This window comes from Athene cunicularia (assembly GCF_003259725.1).
Source record: "Athene cunicularia isolate RWA chromosome 23 unlocalized genomic scaffold, athCun1 chr23_part1, whole genome shotgun sequence".
NCBI classification, from domain to species: domain Eukaryota; kingdom Metazoa; phylum Chordata; class Aves; order Strigiformes; family Strigidae; genus Athene; species Athene cunicularia.
Window position 1 is genome coordinate 1,829,345 of NW_020799130.1, and position 20,829 is coordinate 1,850,173.

General features: G+C 44.3%; 1 protein-coding gene across 1 annotated transcript in view; it reads left to right on the forward strand.

The window, feature by feature from the left end:
• CSMD2 (CUB and Sushi multiple domains 2) overlaps positions 1-20,829 on the forward strand; it is a 287,923-nt gene that overhangs the window by 59,910 nt on the left and 207,184 nt on the right. The window contains exon 6 of the mRNA XM_026863211.1: positions 6,626-6,833. Coding sequence (XP_026719012.1) covers positions 6,626-6,833 — 208 coding nt within the window. The remainder of the gene's footprint in view (positions 1-6,625; positions 6,834-20,829) is intronic.

The following is a 20,829-nucleotide window of genomic DNA, read 5'->3' on the forward strand; positions in this document are numbered from 1 at the left end:
AAGTATTCAAAATGCTGCACAGCTGGTTTAACTTCAATTTCTTTGTCTAAAGTAAAGGAGAAAAAAAAAAATAATCAGGAGTATTATCCATAAGATAAGGTACCTCTCCAAGACCATGCGGGTTTTCTAGATCAAACCCTAGAAGGCAAGACGGGATTTTCTGCTTTCTGCAGTGTCAAGCTGCCTCCCCTCGTGACACGTTCCACAGTGGTTCTGGTGTCTTGCCTCTGAGGAAACGGAGTGTGTGTGGAGTGCTGCTGTGCTCTGGGTTGCTGGCAGCGGGGCCGGCGGTAAAATACGGGAAGCGGAATCTGTCCTTTGCTTGAAAAGGCTGGCCAGCTTTCCAGCAAGCCCTTTTTGGGGTAGGGAAATGTAGGTTCCTTTATCAGAGTAGAGACCCGCTTGCTAATTCTCTGAGGCCACAAGTGACTAGAGAGAATCTGTGAATATACAAGTGTCTGTGTTGTTACACCGAAACAACTTGCTGCTGCTTTGAAGTCTTTTCCCCTCTATTCCTTGTGCGTTTCGGGAGAGCATCTTATATTGATTCTTTTTATTGACTCTGCTTGTGCAATCAATCAGCAGTTCTAAGCTGTAGCATAAATCTTGAATTTAAAGTGAGCAAATATTGTTTGCTTGATAGTAATATGTGCTACTTGGTGTATATCTTGTACACTTAGCTACTGGTTTGGGGCCAAGGGCATTATACTGCTGGAGGAGTGGCTCATAGAGTCAAACTGACACCGGCGAGGGAAAGCTATCGTGGCCATTTTAGTATTGGCAGTTATGGTTCTTTGCTCTTCCTTTGAATTAGGACTCTCGCTGTAACCTTTTTTTTTTATTATTTTTTTATTTTTTTATTTTTTTTTATTTCTTCCTTATTTCACTGAAAGTGCGTGCAGGAAAAACATTCACTGAAACTCAGCCTTAAGAGTCTGCAAGGCAATTCCCTTTTTAGAGGAGAAGGAAATTACCTGCATCAGCAGACCAGTGTTTCCTTCAGTCTGGCAGCATTTTCTTCCTTTGGAGGGGAGCAGTACCTTCTCCTTGCCCTGCTGTTGTTGAGACATTTGTGTCGTAGATCCCAATAAGGGAAGGATTAACTTCCCAACTTCAACACCTGTTGAGGTGAGGGTTGGCACTGTTGTAATTTTTGTGATCCCTGCTGCAGATGGAGTAAAAGAGTGTTTTTGCACTGCTAAATTCACCTTTAATTTTAAAATTGAGGGGTTTTTAACTCAATAACTTAAGCTGAGTTCTACACGTCTAGCTGTATTTTTATCTTGATGGTATGCTGGAGGCAAGGCTCCATCAGACTTGGGATGCTGTCTTCTGTTGTAGCCGTGGAAGGAGCAGCCCTCACCTGGGTCAGTTAATTCCAAATAAAGCAGAATTGTGCATCGGAAGCATGAAGAGACTATCCAGAAACATCGGAATCTGTTTTGTAAAGTGCTTTCGTGTGTTTAAAGAGAAGTCTCGCCCAGTTTCAATCTTGAATCCAGCAACAGTGATGGCATCTGATACACCGGAGAAGGGAGGAATATTTTCAGTTTTATGGTGGTTGCATCAGTGCTGTGTGAATTGCTCTGACGGCAGCAAAATGTGCTTTTTCAGGTGCACTTGTGTAGAAATGTGCCTGCAGGTTGCTGGAGGTAGCCACTCCTTTTTATAGACTAGGTCCTGGTCCTTCAAGACTTTACCTCAAGTAAAACTTCCAAAGGCATTTTTTGGAGGCAGGAACCAGAAATCTTCTCGTGTAACATTTATATCTGTTCCAGGAAAGTAGAAAGTAGCAAAGACAGTCTGCAAATTGACTTGCTGAATTGGAAAACCAGCTGCACTCCTTCTACCATAAGCAGGCTTTCAGCAGTCAGACGTCGGTGCTTGGCTGATAAACTGGCGATACAGACTGCAGTTGTAGCAAGGGGCAGATAGATTTGCATGCTAACAAACAGGTTGATGCCTCCTGCTGCAGCGAAAATAATGTTTTCAAAACTGTTGCCTGAAGGGGAATATGTATTTCCTTGAGAGAGGCCGTATATTTGTGGCCCATGTAGCTTATAATTAATTCTGTTAACATGGGATTACTGGCAATTGTCACCTGGAAGTGTGTTAAATGTATGTAGTTTTTAAATTTCGAATGTAAGTTGGAGATGGGTCATGCTGCTGGGTCAGCTCCTGACAAATGGAGATGAAAAGTGCCCTCTAGCTTGGCAGGTGTTAAAATCTTGGAGCTGCTATCTTGGGAATAGACTTGTCTAATGTTGCTGCAAAGGACAGTGTTCGTGCTGGGGACTCTGCCCTTTCCTTCCCCTCCTCTCCAGTATAACGGCAGAGGTATGAGTCAAGTGTTGAAAACAGCGCAAGTTTCTATCATGCTGATCAATACAGTCTTTTGATTTCTTGATGCCCTTTTCTTTGTGCTTGTCTTTTGCTTTGTGACATCCTTTTTTTTTTTTTTAATCTATTGGAAGCCTTGTCTCTATTCCAGTCTCCATGCGCTGAAATAATCGAAGATGCAAATAAATGCATGGTAGAAAAGGATAAGAAACAAAGGTGTTTGAGAGGATGTGCCAGGGCAGGAACACTTTGACGGAGTGCTGTGGTTCAGCTGCTCTTTCTTCATAGGAGATGTCTGCACTCCCTTTACCCAACTCTCAGTTTAGAAGTACGGGGCTTTTTTTATAAAGGACAAGGGTAATCTCAATGAGAAAGGAGAGTAGGAAGGGATTCCAGATGGAGAGAACGCCTTGGTGAAATGTCTTTGCAGAGCTGGTGAGAGTAGCTACTGCTGCACTCGCCAGTGGTTTTGAAAGCACAGTTATATCAAAATTGATTCTTGGACTCTGAGCTAAAAGAGACTATAAATTCAGTCTGCACAGACTCTGCTCCGGTGAGTTATGTTTCTTGCTTACGTGGCAGGAAGGATTAAAACTGCCGTGATCTCATTCAGGGAGCGCCACAGCAGCGGCGGGTGACATCTCCCTGCTGCTCCGCGAGCGCGGAGCTGGGTGGCAGCTGGGGCCGCCCAGAAGAGGAGCTTGGCTGTGCCTGGCAGACCATGTGGAACTCCGAAATTTGCCTTGAGGACTCAGAATGCTCAGCGAGTCTGGGTCAGGCTGTAAAATCTGGACTAAGCTGACGTTTATCCCATCTATATAACATGCGTCAGAAATACCTGGAAACATTTCCTCTTTGTGTCTTGTGTGGGTTTGCATGCTTTCTGCACCACCCCTCTGTACTCACAGAGTGAAACAAGGCCTAGTGCTTAAACTAAATGGGGCCTTAAGCTGAGTCCTACACGTCTAGCTGTATTTTTATCTTGATGGTAGGCTGGAGGCAAGGCTCCATCAGACTTGGAATGCTGTCTTCTATTGTAGCCGTGGAAGGAGCAGCCCTCACCTGGGTCAGTTAATTCCAAATAAAGCAGAATTGTGCATCGGAAGCACAAAGAGACTATCCAGAAACATCTGAATCTGTTTTGTAAAGTGCTTTCGTGTGTTTAAAGAGAAGTCTTGCCCAGATTGTTTGCTGAATTTAAGTAGAACTGATAGGTTTATGATTCGGGTAGGCGGTTGAGTAAAAATTCAGTAAGCCAGCTGAAAAGTTGAGAACATTTGCAAAGCTACATTTTAAGCAAATCAAATATGCATAATCTCATTAAAAGTGGTCTGTCTTACGGTAACTCAAACAGCTGCTTAGACTGCACTACCCAAAATAATTGAAGGGCTGTTCAAGAAGATTTTAGATTGTAGAATATGTTTAAACAGTAACAACCTCTACAAACTCAGGAAGTGTGTATTTAGAGATGGATGGGGAGGGAGTACATTTTCCATTAAACACCTATTGCAATGAAAATTTTTCAAGGGATTTAAATTTAAAACTCTTTTAAAAAAAAAAAAAAAAAAAAAAAAAGAGCCACAACCATCATAACTCTGGCTAGATCTTCTGCTACTGTAAGTTAGCTTCGTTCCATTAAAAATGTAGTCCCTTTAAGAATTCTAATATAGCGTTTAGTCAGAATTTTTCAGCACATGCTCTGTCCCTCTGTGTAACCCTTCTAGAACAAGAACAACATTAACGTGCCGGAGCCGGTCTGTAACTTCCTAGACCCCAGGAGCAAACGTGGCCGAGAACTTGCCCATAGGAGCTGCTTCTTTCAAATCCTTACTGCCTTTGCCCTTGGGTGCCTGGGTTGGAGGGTTCTGGGTAGGCCTGATCGCAGTGAGACGAATGTTTGGCCAAGAGCCCCTGTGCCCTTGACCATGGCGTTTGCCTGTGGAGGGGGCACGGCTTGCAGATGTCTCAGGGTCGTGGTGCGGAACCTTATTTGCAAAGGTGCTTGGAACGCCTGCCCGGTGCCACTAGCAGCCCAGCAACGATAATGTTTAATGTCTTACGTAGGAGGTAGCTGCCCCGCGGAAGATAAAGTGTCTCTTAAGAATAAATTGCCCCTTCAGATCCCCGTGCATTGCTGAAGCAGCTAATGACCTTGTTCCTGCTCTGACTTGCTGTATGTGGTCTGAGAGTTCAGTGGCCAAGAATCTGGTTCGCGTCTTATTTCTTTACTAGCGTACGCGGGGGCACTTATTCAGGAGAAATCAAATTTGAACGTAGCAGTAAACTGGTGAGTTGTGCTTATCCTCTTCGGGTATCGTCCATTCATCCGCTAAAAAGCCTTTTAATTCATTCTCTGAGGGAGGGGCTTGGAAGTAGCCTCTCTGCTTTTTGCGTGGACCTTCTTTGGAGATTCCACTGTGAATCTTGTGTATGATGCATTTGCAGTCTGAAGGATTTTCTGGTGCTTGGCCTAGATGAGAAATCTTTCAGCCTCAATTTATTGATGATTCTAACTGCCCTTCAGTGTCACCGACGGTATGATTGCAGCAGACAATAGAATACCAGGGAATAGAGCATCGAGTTGAGATTGCGGTGGCCTTTTTCAGTCCTAGTTTTGGCTGCTGGAACGGCCCAGAAGTAGCTGCATGTCTGCCTACATGTCTGGGGGTTTTTTATCGTGGGTTTTTTTTTTTTTTTTCTGCCTTCCCTGCTTGCTGCGAGCTCTGCAGTAATGGCGACGTGCCATCCCAGTCTGAGCGCGGAAGCGGTTGTGAAGGGCTGGGATCTCCACCAGGACTCGGAGGTGGCAGTGGAGCCTGTGCAGGGTGTTAACGTGGTAGAGCCGTGGGACTTCCACAGCCTGGGGCCGTCTCCATCGCTCCGGCGGCCCTGGCAGGCGTCCGTCTGCCGGAGCCTTCTGCTGGTTCGGGTGCCTGCTGCACCGGGAGAGCAGATGGCCACGGGAAAGAAAAGTTGGCATGTATGTTGGTCTGACTTTGTCTTTCAAGTTTCAGGAGTTAGAGGCTGCGAGTTTCAGCTCTGCTGATAAAACCTGCTTGTAGCACACGGTACACATGCACAAAAAGGTCTAAAAGCTGAAGGATCCTCCTGAGCAGCCCTGCAGAACTGTCCTGCCCCTTCCCGACGTGCCATTTTTTTTTTTTTTTTTTTTTTTTTTTTGTAAATAGTTTGTAACGAAAACGAGTGTTTCGAATGTAAAGCCCTGAGCTCTTTGGCTAAAGCGTCCGCAATGCTGCTCTGTAATACATGTTGTAAAGTTAACGGGCTTTTCTTAGCAGTGTTCCAAATAAATGCTGAGCGGATGCTGTATGTACCAGAGCAGTGAGCTGCCCTGATGCTAGTCAAATTAATTCTTGGTTTCCTTTATCTTCTTGCCCATGTTTTGTTCAGATCCTCCTCCTTAAATTGCTCTAATAGCTCCTGCTGATAAAATTCGGGTTGTAAAAATGAAAGAACCAGCAGCAAACAGGAGATCCAGTACGTAACCGGGAAATGTCACCGCTAGATTTCTGAACAAGTGATTAAGTTTTTCTGCTGTGATTTTGGTAACAAAAAACGTTTTCTTAAGAAATCAGAGCAAATGAAGACGTGTATGGCAGGCGTGTGGGATACTCCACTCTTTTTCTATTAGATTTCTGTTAAATACGGTGCTCGTACTCCGAGTCCTGTTGTCCCAACCCTTGGGGGTGTTTCTGTTACTGATGAAGGTGCTGAGATCTATGGGAGCTGGAAACAAACCTCCCTCCCCACTGCGAGAGGAGAATTTTCACAGGTCTGTGAAACCCAGTCGCTGAATTCCTGGTGGTTTTCCTCCTGCTTGGCTGGCTGTGTGAATGAAAGTTGTGGAAAAACACCTCGGAGGACCCTAATCAGGAGTAAGGGATGGAACAGAAAGCTCTGGCAACAATGCGTGAGGAGACACTGTCCTGCCAGTGAGACGTGTTATGCTGAGAACTGCCTCCCTAGGGAAGCGGTAGCAGCTCTGTCACTTGGGGTGTTCAAAATGAGACTAAAACAAATCGCCGGTAAGTGTACGGTGGGGAATAAACTGGCACTTGCGAGGAGACACTGGCTGACCGAACAGGATTTTGCATCCCTCAACATCTTTGTCTCTTAATAGCGTGGAGTAAAACACACCCTGGCAAAAGCGCTGGGGATTTTAAAGCTTTGCTTTGAATTTGGGCTTATTCTTTTTTTTTTTTTTTTTTGATGTACGGCTTTGTGCATTTCAGCAAAATCTTGATAACTTGCGTTCTCTTCCCAGCTGACGATGCTTGCGGAGGGACTTTGCGAGGACAGAGCGGAATTATCTCAAGCCCTCATTTCCCTTTGGAGTATGGCAATAATGCAGACTGCACCTGGACTATTCTCGCTGAACCTGGAGACACTATTGCGCTGGTTTTCATGGATTTTCAGCTGGAAGATGGATACGATGTTTTAGAAGTTGCTGGAACAGAGGGATCTTCGCTCTGGTAGGTTACTCCTGGCCGTACTTCATTGTGGTCTGTACCCCCTGGTGCGTTGTGTGCACAGATCCAAACTTTACAGGGTGTTTGAGTGAACGGTTTGTGCCTGAACGAGAGCAATTCCCCTGGCAGTTATTCCCAGTCACGGATTGTAGCTGCTCCAGTGAAACTCCCTGAGATGCTTTTTGTTTGCTTGGTAAACTTTGCAGTGACTGTTATCTACTTAAAACAACTTCTGCACAATAAGATTTCATAGTCTAGCTGGCTGGAAGAAACAGAGTTAAAAAAAAATAAATAAACCAAAAAAACAAAACCCCCCAACGAAATACCCAGCGCTTCAGAACGCAAGAAACCTCAATCAAATATTGTCATGCTCAAACCTTGGCTTTGTTAAATTGTTTTCTGATGGCCACTAAACGTATTGCTGACAAGTTGACTCTGCTGTTAATGAACTTTCGGCAAATGTCTCTGCAGATCAGTTTGTACTTTAGACAGAAGGCTGCGTATAGAATTTCAATACCCTTCTCATCCCGTTGTTGGCTTGAGCGGTGCTTTCAGAAATACTGCTTTTACGTATAATAAATCCCACCCTGATTTTTTTTTTTTTTTTTCTGATACACAAGAGCTCCCCAAATGGTCAGTGCCGTGGAGCCCAAAGTGACGGCTCGCGGAAGGGTTTTGACATGTTACTTTTATAGCAAAGGACAAGTCTTGCCTCTGTCGATCTAGATGCTGTGATCTTCTGCGCTCTGACTGCACTCCACAAACAGTTAAAAGTCCTGACTAGCAGCAAATGGAAGGGAGTAGTCTGAAACCCAACAGCCCTTTGGAAGGGAAGAATTAAGTGTTTGAGATAATTAGGTGTTGCCTGGGATTATCAGCGGGAAGTTAAATTACGATTATTTACAAGGATTGTCGCGGCCACAAATAACATTAATTTAAGTAATTTCTAGTTGCCTGGCAATTATGGGGGAATAGGATTTGAATGTTTAGGACGTACCGATGTGAGAGAACTTGCCATTTACCATGTACCAATTGTTTACTGCTCCCAGGACCCCTCTGCAAATTTCAAGTTGCTGTTTCGTGAAAAAAAAAAACACAAACGGGTTTTATCAGCATGCCTTAATGTTTTAGGGCACTGTTAGTTTTTAGCCATGATGTACTGCAGTGAGGATCAGTCATCTGTGGTGTGTGGTGGAGATGAATGTAGCTAGTTAAGAAACATTATTCAGCCTGGAGGTGTTGCCGGTGCAGCACTGTGTCTTGTCATATCAAAAATAAAACAATGCTTGCTAGAGTGAAAAAAAAAAAAAAAAAAAAAAAAAAAACCTACTCCTAAATCCCAGCATGATAGAACTTTAAAAAAGGCAAATGTGACTTAGAAAATGAAGCCCGTTGACTTTCAGTAGTACATGTACATGCACGCGCACTCTTCTGAGGAGATTTAGTGGCTATTTTAAAGGTGGTCTGTTTTGCAGACATCAGTTTTGGGGCCTTGTCGGAGGGATTAATGATGTCTTGACATTCCTTTGTCCCCCTTCCCCTTCAAGTGCCCATCTCCAGCGATGCCTTTCCTCCAAATGTATTTTCCCTGGGAGCTGGATGAACTGTGTAACAGCAGCGGACTCTTGTCCGAGCGGGTAGAGCAGCCCAGGCGAGATGCGCTGTGTTAATGAGTGCAACATGGGTCACACAAACAAGGGGTTTCATCCAGGGCTCGTAGCAGAAGCCGTTCCTGCTTTTTTTTGAGGTTCATCCTGCATTTTTATAGTGTCATTAAATACACGCGGGCAAGATAAACACACCAGTCAATTCAAAGGGAGCTCATTTAGTATTCCCGAGAAGTAAACTTTTCAGTCCCATAAGCGGAATTACAAAGAGTCTTATTTTGAATTTCATTTTTTCAAAGCTGGCCTTCACAACTCACAGCCTGATAATTAAATTCAGATGACTCATTTTTCCCATTTTTTAATAATTTTTGCCCGTAGGGGGGATAAAAAAAAAAAAACAAACCACTGAACTCATATCTCTTCTTTAAACATGTTGATATGATTCAGCTTGAAAATATAGCTAAAAACCTTTTTTCCCCTCTGCCTATGAAAACCCAGTTTTAATTATTGGTAATATGGCAGATAGACTTGCGGCCAAAGAAACCATTCTATTGAAGTATCTTGCAGCTAAATATTTCATTTCCTAAGCATTATAAATAGTTTTAATCGGGTCCAGAGATGTACACAAATAAACAAAATTAAATTTCAACTGGAGTGTAATTCATATGTACTTTCAAGCCGTGGACTATTATATAACGGTGGTATATAGGGGACTACTCACTCGGCACATTAAGTAAGCTTGACTTGGCCTGCACTTACTAAAAATCTCCCATGTTGTCATTCATGCTCCCCTCTTCAAAAGTGGATGCTTTGTTGTTTTATGAGCCAGGTCCCCTTAACCCTCTTGCCTTCAGCAGCCGTCAGGGCTGCATCCGCTGCGCTCCACGTTGATCTCGGCGCACGCAGCTGCTCCCCGGAGAATCCCCTGACGAGTTTCGTTCTGTCCCCGACCCGTCGGATGCGAATCCTGCAATAAGTCTGGAAAGAGAAAGGGCGTTGCAGGTCTAAGCATCCATATGTCAAGCAGAGCAAAAGAGGTTGAGTAGCTGTTTGAGACATATTAATAAAATAACACATTTACAGCTCCTTTAACTGCTATCGCAGTTTCTGTCATGGGACCTTGGGCCGAGATTTCCTTGACAGGTGAGAAATAAAACTCTACTGAGCAGAGAAACAGGAGGGGAAGAAAGTAGCAGTTGTGAAAAAGAACCCGTCAGATTAGGAAGGACAAGGTGGGGGTCTCCAGGCTAGAAAGACGAATTGGAAGGATGGCAGTAGCTGCCCTGTTCTCAGCTGAGGTTAACTGGAGTGGCCGTCCTCGTCACGGCCCTCTGCTAGTGCTGGGGCTGGAGAGGGACACGGAGTATACGTGTTCTCTTATGTCATTATCCCCAGGCTTTTTCTTGTTTTCAGGACTTGGGGTTCTCTTCCCCTTAATTTTGTAGTAGCTGAGAGATTAATGATTTTTTTTTCTCTATAAATACATGTAAAAGAAGAAAATCCCTCGAAGCGGCTTGGGCGCCAGTCCTGAAGGGGACTGAGCTCTGTTGCTCACACACTTTGTGTCAGTGTCTGCTCAGAGCTGCCTAAATCCCTTGGCCGATGCTTCTCAGGAGTATCTGCTGGTTACGGCTGCTTTGTGGTCCTTGCTGTAAAGCTTGCTTCAGTGGCAAGCGTTCTGCGGGTGCTCCGCTACACTGAAAATACCGAAGTGCTCCAGGCTGAGCACCCAAAACATCCCACCAGTGTGTCTGATGACAGGGAGTCTCCAGGCTGGTCCTGGGTGGTGCTGAACCTGCTCTGGGGCAGAAGTCTCCCAGCCTCGTCTTCCCTTGAAGAGCTCTGACGGTTTGGGTAGGTTTGACTTTGTTAAAACACACGGTCCTTGATCTCCTGCATGCTCTGTGAGCCCTCAGATCTGTTGCTTGGGGGGGGGTGTGAAGTGACAGGAGCGGGGCTCCTGCGGCGCAGGACTGGGGCCAGGACCCTGCTGTCACACCCTCAGTGTTGATGCGTTCCCTGGAGGTTTAGAGCACGTGGGAATGTGCTGGGCCGCGGTTCCTTGGCTGCACTCTGAACACGCTTTGACAGAGGGTAGGTTGTTACCTTCCCTGTGGTGGGGGAGTCTGGATTTCCCGTGGCTGTGCGTATTTGCGGCGGTTTAAGTGTATGCAAACGATGAAAAGTGGGTTTGTGTCTCTCGCACTTCTTTATCATCTGTTTAGATCTCATGTAGCGGGTCTGGGACCTGTATTTAATATTAGGCATAATGACTGGTGTTATCATTATTAAAGAGAAGGTGGTGGTGGTGTAGGGAATGACTAATCATCTAGTGTATGCATGCGTGTTTACAGGAGTTGAGGAAGATCGAGCGTATGTTGTGCTGGGTATGATGCTGTGCAGCAAAGAAGGCTTCTGCGGTAGTTCCGATATAGCTGAAGCAGGTGAGGTGGGTGAAGAGAAGCCTCGTTCTCAGGCCGTGCAGGGCCACACGCGACAGAGTTCCTCTAGAGTAGGGGTTTTCCAAGTTGTGCAAGTCTTAAGACGACAATCTGATGTTTGCTATACGAAGTGTCTTTTATGCTATGGAGTTGGAAAACAGGCGGAGGTGAAGGGGAGGCACGGTGAGCTTCAGCCTGTCTGCTGACCAGGTAAGCAGCCAGTGGTGGCCTCGGTGCTCTGCGGCTATTTGTTCCACCGACTAAACTATTTAGAAACCTCTGCTCCTGCCAAATGAATTAGTTCTGTGAGATAAAACTAGTGGGTATCTCATTTGCCTATGACAGACTGCCCTGTTTTGAACGTTCATTCGATGTTACTGATTTTCAGATGGGAAATTTACTTTGAGATGTAGATCACCTCTTTAATAATGAGGCTTCCTACCTCTTTTATAACTTTGTGTGTTGCAGCTGTGTATGTGGTAGGTTATGAGAATCCAAATTGGTAGGAGGGACTGGGATTTTAGTCAGGGAAGGCGCTCCTGTTGCTTTTTTTTTTTTTTTTTTTTTTTTTCAGATCAAAAATACTACAGTATGTTAAGGGTCAGAACCTTTTCGAGTTGTTCTTTAGCCTTGTATTAGGTTTTGGTGCAGCAATTAACCCTCTTCCCCTTTGCCATAACCTTATTTCACATAATATTTTTGCTTGAGCTCAGCTGAAACAGAATGTTCCCTGGCAAAGCACCTCATCCCATCACGCTAAGTTGCATGTTGACCTGGGAATATGACTTGCTTTTGAATTACCTCCTTCGTTTTCCGGTGGGTGCTTTTTTTTTTTTTTTTTCCTGTCCAAATGTTGAGCCTGCTCAGCCCAACCTATAGAAATCCCACCGTGGGTTGAGAGCGGAGACTGCTGTGGTTGTTTATCCTTTTCTCTGAGCAATCCAGACTGCCCACCCTCTGACTGACAAGCCACTGCGGTGCGTTTCCTCTTGAACTTAATTATGTGTCTGTTTCTTAGTGCAACTTTTACTGGATGTGGGCGCATTTTTGAAAATTCAGTGCTTATTGTTGAAAGAAAGGAAGCCGACAATTTTCACATGCCACCTACTTACTCCCTTTTTAAAATTTTTTTTTTAATGTTTCATGGTCCTTTAAAGAGCTTTCTCCTCAATTGCCTCACTTGTGTACTTTGTTCCCTGAGCTCATACTGAGTTGCTGTATTAATGCAGAGTCTTGGTCTGTGGTATCTTTCTTCCCTACGATCCTCCTCTTGGTTTAATTATTGTACCTCATGGAACACAAGTCTAATTTTAGGGGAGTTGCATCATCTCTCCTGTTGCCCTCTGCTGCCCTCCCACTCTTGGAGCTTTCCCTTATCGCTTCCCTGGGAAACGTGTTTTTTCTCCTTGATTTTTTTCTGTTAATAATCCCATGCTAAGTGAACGCAGTGGGGGAAGCAGGGCTGCAAGTGAGTAACTGCCAAGTCGGCGGAGTTTATTTCTGTCTGAATCTGGTTCCTCCTCTTCGGTGTCTCATCTTCATTTTGCCTTTTCAGCCTTGGAGCCATATTTTGCATGTCCCGCTTTCACAAATCCTTTTCTTCTCCTGCTTAGGACTATTTTTCCACTTAATTTGTGTAGAGTTTGGTTTTAGCTTTGTCTCTTAATTTTCTAGAAGCGAGGGAGCATACCTTAACACATGCATGTGTATTATTTCGCATTACTTTTCTGGCCTGATGTGAAAGCATCACAGGCATCTTCCTCTGCTTCGGGAGTACTGCGGTACAGATTTTGAGCAGTGAGTGAAAACAAAAGGGACCAACCACATGCTGGGCTGAGCCTGGGAGGAGAACTGGGGACTTCCGAGTTTAAGGGTTCCTCTGGTGAATTCTCTAGTATCTTCTGTTCTGGAGCTCAGCTCAGGAGAGCCCTTCTGGACATCAGCTCTGTCTGGAAAAGATTTTCAGAAGAGTCGGGGGGGAGAGTGGTTGGAAGAATCATCGATGTTTCAGCAGCTCCTCTTAACTGTTGCCTTCGTTCGTTCCTTCCTTGGTTCGTTCCTTCCTTGGTTCGTTCCTTCCTTGGTTCGTTCCTTCCTTGGTTCCTTCCTTCCTTGGTTCCTTCCTTCCTTGGTTCCTTCCTTCCTTGGTTCCTTCCTTCCTTGGTTCGTTCCTTCCTTGGTTCGTTCCTTCCTTGGTTCGTTCCTTCCTTGGTTCGTTCCTTCCTTCCTTCTTCCTTGTAATTTTCTGTGGCTGAGCCTTCCCTCCCAACCACCCTTGTCTATCTGCTAAGTGGGTTCTAGTAGTCATTAACATTCTCCTATTCGGGATCTGCTTTGTGCTTCCCTCTTGCTTCCAGTGACTGGGTACCACTGGCCAGGCCAATCTATCTGCACATCTTCTGCCCTGCCCGTCAGAGGTCGGAGTACCCGTGTCCTCGAGGGCCACTTTCAGGTGATGATAACACTGGTTGGTGAAAACCTGCTCTGCCTGCGCTTCTAATGAACCAACCTATTTTCTTCATATCAAAGCAGCTTCTGATCCTTCGATGGCTGTCTTGGAGCTTTCAATCTGTGTTTTCATCTCAGACCTCAGTCGATGTCTGCTGAAGTCAGTGGAGAGACTTCGCCTCCAGAGAGCCGCACTCCGATAAACAACTGCCCCACGCGCTCCCCAGTGGCTGCTGCTCTTTGCAGCGACTCTGTAGAACAGGTTTGCCTGATGATTGCTTTAAAATTATTTTCATCTCGCACTTGCCGCTTCCTTTTTGATTTTTTTTTTAAATTTTTTTTATTTGCAGTCAGTAATTGGCTTTTATTTGAAAGTTGACAGGCATTATCCTGGCCTGGTGCATGTATGAGGCTGAAGACTTGAAGATTATTGTGTTTCTTGAAATAACTTATTTCAGCACTAGTTAAAGCCTAGATAATGCAAGGGTGAAAGTTTTATTTTCCTGTGCAATGAATTAAGCTTCCTTATTGTAAGAGCTAGTTAACTAACGAATACTTTATCTGTAATGTTCAGCTGTTTTTCTTCCATGGTAATATTTTCCATAGGACTGAGAATGAATAAAAAAAAAGCGTATGAGGTGTCTTTTGAAATCCCTATTTAAATGTGAGTTACATCTTTGCTGGGATCTGGAAAATAGACCTCCTTGTTTGATACAGTTTAATTTTTTTTTTTTTTTCCTTTTAAAGAATTTGTAATGCTTTTAATTGGAAAGAAATTCTAAAAGGGCTTATAAGCTGTAAAACATCGCTTTAGTGGGAAACAGTCATTTTGCAAAACCCCTTTTTCTCTTAGTGTATTCTCTGGAGATAACATTTTAGAGAAGTTTCTCAGAAACCAGACCAGCCTGCTGCTCTCCGTGCAGGGGGTGGCCCCGTCCTGCCTCCGGGGCATACCAGCGGTGGTACCTGCCTGCACAGCACTTGGGGCCTTATTTTAATAGGGATCTGCAAGATGAAGAACAGGGATTTGTAGGTCAGTGAGCTGATTTCTCCCTGATGGGAGATAGCTGGCACAGCGTTGGGAGCCCTGGGCTGCTGGTGGTGGCCAGCGGAGGGGTGCGTGCGGCTCGTGAGCATCTTGGGTGCCGTCTGGAAGTTAAAGGATTGATAACGCTTCGTACAAAGTCATTTCTATGGAGGGTGTTGCACCTCATCCTAGAGTTCTTTGGCCCGTTGCCCAGCAGAAGTAACTGGGAAATTCTGGAATAAAGGGCTGATCTCGGGGTGAGATGGCAGTTCAGGGTGGTCCACAGTTGAGCGTACATTTCTGGTAGGGAAGGGCACATTTCACTGGGTGAGAAGGATAATACGTAGCAGTGTTGGCTCTCGTCGGTTAAGGACTTAATTGACAATACGTACAACTCCTTCCGAAAGCCTGATCTGCTCTTCTGCCGGGAGCGTGGCAGGGAGAGAGACTTCTGCGACAGATTACAATGGCAGGTCCACAGGACCTCTCCCACTCATGTTTCAGTAAAACATGATTAGATTTCATACACCATTTTCTGGCTAATCTTATTTTTCTGTGCATTAATGTGATTAATTCTCTTTGCTAGGTAGTAGAGAGCATTTCATGAATATTCAGGCTAGCTTTTTAAGCCAAGGAAGAAGATGCTTTTAGGCTGAAAATTACCTTGAACACGTTTTAATTGCCCTTTTTATCCCAATTTGTCCTTTTTTGTTGTTTGGTCACCTCCAAGGCAGAGAGAACCCTATGCAAAGAGTACTGTTGTGTGGCCTGCACACCTCAAGGATGAGGTACAGGAAGGCCCATAGCGTGTGGGAAAAATCCCTGAAGCTTACTACATGAAGAAATTAATGCTTGGCTATTTCTGTCCCGGATGCAAACATGTGTTGGAAGAAAAGAAGACAGGCTTGTTTGCGAGAACACTCAATACCTGTGAGCTACAGAGATTTTTTTGAAAGACAGACCTCATGCAAATTAGTGTAACACAACGGGCTGATAGCTGAGAAAAGTATTGGTAATCTCAGGAGTGTCTTCTGGACACGACCCAAAATATAAGTGACCGTACAGATTGTAAAACGGTGAATAATATCTTTATTTGGCAGGGGAAGGAGACTTTACGTAAGTGCAAATGATGTCACAGGTTGTAAAAAGCTGGATATCTGGGTTCCTCTTTAAACCACCACGTCCCTTCCTCCGCTGTTAGAGCGGGACACTGAGCTTTCCTGGTTTAAGCAAGGATTTGGACAAGTATCCGTGGGAAAGATCAGTGACTTAGGTGCATCAGGAGATGTCTCTGCCTTTCCATTGGGTTTTTTCTTGTTCAGAAACCAATTCCTCTCACTTGTGTGTGTGGTTCTACCACTAAGCCAGCTGGGGATGTGCATCTATGGAGGGGTCTCCCTTGCAGAGGTATTTGCTGTGGAGGGAGTTGCGTTTGCCTGTCAGAATCTGTCAGCCAGAGCTGGTAACAGCGATCTCGCGTTGCTCGCCCTTACCTACAGCTTCAAAGTGAAAGAGGGGAGACCCCTCTGCAGCTGTGTCTGCACTTGGACAGACCTCTTTCTCCTGGGGGTTTTGAGGACTCATTGATGGGTGCTTTTGTACATTTACAAGCTGTGTTAGAGAATACAAGTGCTTTGTTTTGAGATGTCACCTGTATCACAAAATATATTTGAAATGATCTTTGCCTGCTGACTTTTCTTCCCTAGGTTCACTGTAGGTGGAAGTCACAACTGATAGGTTTAGTTTGTTGTTGAGTTCAGCTCTTTTTAAACTGAATTTTTGGATGTCTGATGCTAGTGTATCTCATGTACTGTGATTAAACACAACTCCCTTCTAATTTGCATTCTATACTAATTGGGGAAGAATTGTATTTAGCACGGCTTGCACAAGCTCAAGCTGTGGCGAAGCATCACTTGTTTTTGACAGTTCTCAGGGCATACACATCTCCTTCCTCTCGTCTAGAAATATTTAAGTGCATAAAATAAGGGAAGAAATATCTATAGGGACCCTACTTGAGGAGATGTTTGGCTGCTAAGGGTAATGTGGTGAAGTCAGTGTGTTATTTTCTGTTTTTTGAACAAAGCGTAACCCTCTAGAAAGATGGAGAGGTGTCAGATCAGCACCTTCCAGTCCTGAAAAATTGCAGAAGTGTAAGAGGCCTCGGAATGCTCCTGGTGGCAGGTGGTCTGGAGTTGGTTTCTCCTGTGTAAACAGCATTTGGATCAATATCTTGCTAAGTAGCAAGCTGGCAGCAAACTGAGTTCTGGATGAGGAGAAATGATGTTCTTGTGTGTAGGGTTCATTTCCATTTACTGTCATGGCTGGCAAGCACCTTCTCACCACACCTTTGTCTCTTCTTGTGCCCTCAAGACCTTGAGTCCAACCTCTTGCTAGTTAGATTGCAGCCGAGGTTTGGGTTTGTGAGCTGGCGATATAGACGTGCCAGCAGGTTTATGAGATAATACACCAGATCGTGACTCAGGAGAACTGAATTCGGCAATAACCTGTTGTGAGATTGTCAGAAGGTCATTTTACTTCTGTTTTTCCTTCCCTTGATTTTTGTTTCTAAGGTCAGTTACTGAAGTTGTAGACCTGTTACTTTACAGCTGAGTCAACAGCATCTTGTTTCCCTTTGGGGGTTTAGGTACGGGACCCTGTTCCATCTCGGATGATAGACTATCTGGATAGCACAAAGCTTAAATTTATTGTTGTTGAATGATAGAGGTTTTGAGGTTCTTGTGAGGCTGATATTAGCTGCCTGCCTTCAATCTATGCAGATGTGCTCTCAGTTTGTACACAGACATGGCAAGGAGCTTTAGTAGAAGCTTCTGGACTGATCTTCACACTTGAACCAGCTCCGCCACCCTTCCCCACGTATCCTTAGAGAGGAAGGCTGGGAGATGGAGGGTCGGCATGAAGATGGTGAAGGAAAATTTCATTGTTTCAAAGATTGGAGAACACTAATATATGTTGTTACAGTTCCTCTCAACAGAACAGATGGAAGAACTATTCAGGTTAAGAATTAGAAAGTGTGTTTTCAGAACCAGTCCTTTGTATTTGTTAAGATATATCTTGACATGTCTATATATCCGTGACATGTGTCTTGACAAATGGAGTATAAAATCATATAGAACTCTCTCTATATATTTTTAGGTAGCCAAGTTTCTGCAATTTGATAGCTGCAGTACAGTCCTGGAGGCCTTTTGTCCTTGAGTAACAGCCTTCCAGCTAAAGTGAAAAGATCGACTTCTGTTCCTGTTGTTTGCTTATTGCGGGCCCGAGCTGCTGCTGCTTAAAAATAGATAAAAATGCCCTGGGAAGAATCATTAATGGGTGGGATAAGCGGGAGAGCACAGAGACTATTTCTCGGTCCAGATCTGTGCGATGCTTCTGGAAGGGGGCTATTCCCAGGGGGGCTCCTGAATTCCAAAATGGAGAGGGAGCTGCAAAGGAAGGGTTAAAGGGAAAGACTCAAAGCGGTTCAGAAGCGGGTGGTTCAGTATCCCCTAGTAAAGCGCTGTCGGAGACCTTAGGTGGTGGAAACCTGAACTGTGCATCCTCGGGGTGAGATGTTCCTTTCAAGGGCTTGATGTTTCTTTAAGGAGTTAGTCCAAGACCTGAGCTCAGGGAACAGGGATGGGCTGACAGGCAGGAATGTGAAGGATTTCTCTGGTGGAACATCGAAGGAAAATAATGAGTTCTACAAGTTGCCTTGCCCCTTGGTATCTGTGTTTCTCTGTGCTTCAAACTCCAGTGTTGTTCTTTCCGCAGTGGGAGGTGCTGCCACTGATGGGTCTTGGCACAGATACGTTTTTTTCCATCTCATGCTGCTTGACTCAAGCATGGACTGCAAATCTAGTAATATCAGTTATTGAATGCAGACACTTAATCTACATATCTTGCCTCTTAATGTCTCTGATATGTGGTGCACCGAGATCTAATCAGCCTTCCCAAATCCCAGATAGAGGAAGGGAATAATTATTTTGGATCCATGTGGCTACTATATTTCGCTGCTGCTTCTTGGCGGTGTTTTTGTTGTCATGGCAGGTCATGATCTCTAGCTCATGCTGAGTTTGTTTTTGACAGTCTTGGCTGTTTTACAATATGGATGTTTTGATTCTCCCTCACAGGGACCCTTCTTGTGGCTGGATTTATAGCGGAGATCAGGAAGATGCCAGGGCATCAGTAAATATCCGAGGATTAGTAATAGGCAAGATGCTGTCAACAGTGAATGTCTAATGACTGTCTTCTGGCAAGAGAAAGCTGGAATTTTCCAAGACTCTGGAAGACTAGAGGCGTTATGGTGCTCCGGAGATGTGGTTTTGTGTAAAGGGCGATTCCTTGTGGAAGTCCAAAAAGGCAAAACGCGAGTAGCTGCTTCCCTGCCGCTGTAGTGACCAACTGATTTGCTACATGGCAGTGAACTTTTAAGAGGTTTTTTTTTGTTTGTTTTTGGTTTTTTTTTTCTCCCCAGCGACCTGAAAACTTGATGAGCCTTCTCCATGCTTTATAAAATAGGCAGGTTGGTTTGATACTTACCAGTTGGAGCATGGGGGAAATACCCATCTCTGTGTGCGTTCCTTTATCCCTTTGTCTTCATTCTGAACTTTCTAAATTAATTTTTATAATCATCTTTTAAATGATGGAGCAGTTCAAATGAGCTCTTTTAGTCAGAATTACCTGCATTAAAGATCTGCCTTAAAAAGAAAGGCATAAAAGTAATTAATTGCTTCCATTATAATGATGTGGCTTAGCTTGTGGTTTTCTGTTAGAAAAACCTGTTTTTGATAAGTCAGCTGTTCTTAAAAGGGGGAAAAAAAAAAAAAAAAAAGTGCTTCAGGCTGGAAGCTGGCATGCAGGAATTTTGAAATAAGGTTGTTCGCTGTGTAATGTAACCAGAATAAATTAACACCATCGATCCTGGAGCGGTGCCCTGTGCTCAAAACAGCCTGATGGGTAGGGGAGTGCTTGAAGGGGATTTTTTTTTTTTTTGGCCCAGTCACAGATGCTTTGTATGACTATAAACCCAAAGGATATTTGTTCAAAGCCACACTGGAGTTTCTGGAGCCCGGAAAGAACGTCAAAGGGAAGGGAGAACTTAATTTTTGAGCCAGCCTGTGCAGTGTTTGGTGTCTGAGTGCCAGGATATTGAAAACCGGCTTCGTGTGGGTGGCTGAGGACCCTGAGTGAGGGTGGAAGGGGAGATGCTCGACCAAGCACGTGCTCCAAGCATTCCCTCACCCGTGAAACTGCTGCATCAGGGAGGACCTCCCGGGCTGGAGCGGGACAGGGTGATGATGCTCAGGATCACAGTGCTCTGTTCTTCCCTCTGCCACCCCTGCACCTGCTGGGGGGCTGCTGGGGGCCACGCTGGTGCCCCCCCGGCAAACCCCGACGTTGCTGCTGCCAACGCGCCCGCTGAGGATTCCGTGAGGTTTGCATCTTGCTGCTTTTAAGTGGTGCCAGGAGCGCAGGGGCCTCTTGTTCCATCCCAAACACAGGGATTGTAAAAGGCTGAGTGATTTCTTGTTGTAGTTAATGGGCTGTACTAGGCGTTCTGTGGGAAGTGCTTCCCGACTGTAAGAACATTCAGCGTGAAAAGCTTGGGCAGCTCCGTCTGCTGATGTGTGCACCATCACTGCAGGTAGAGGAAAGCTGGCAGTCAAAATCTTTTGGCCTTTTTAAACTCAGATAGTGCACCTTCCGACCCGAGCCTCATCTCCAGTTTATAAGAGAAAAAGCTCATAAGCCTCTATATTGTCACGTTCTTCCTAAAAATAAAAACGATTTAAAAAAGAAACGATTAAGCAGGAGGGTCTGTGTATTGCTGCTCAATGCCCACTCCCTGCTGCCCCCCAGCAAGAAACTCTCAGAATTAAAAAGACCTCAAGTGACTGTCATTCAAAGCATCTTGTCATTGATATATATTTTTTTTTCCTTAGACCTTTTAAGGAACTCGATAGATTTTTAGCATGAAATTAATATATTGGAATTCTTGTGGGAAGAATAAAATACTCATTAAATTTTGCAGCCCTGGAATATGTATGAAATGGATCTTGCAATTAAAATTCCTTTTGAAGCAAATTAACAGAAGTTTTGTTAATGTTTAACATCTTTATGGGTGCCACGCTTTGAAAATTTGAACTAATTGAGGCCAAAAGGACAAAATAATAGATTCTGCGTTTGCTGTAGATGCCAACACTCGCTTTGCTTTTGACGCTTTTCTTCTTTCTCTGTGAAATTTCTGATTTTAATAAGTTGCTGAAAAAGTAACTGTTTTGCTTTATAGGCCAAGTTATTGAGAATCCATCTTCCTAAATGAGTTGCAGTAAATGCAAAGACTGCAATTAATCTTTGGTAAAGGCTTGATGCTTGCTTAACTCCACTGACTCAATGGTGTTTGCTATGAAGTTCAAGAGATTTATTTTATTTTATTTTAATTTTATTTTAATTTTTATTTTATTTTATTTTATTTT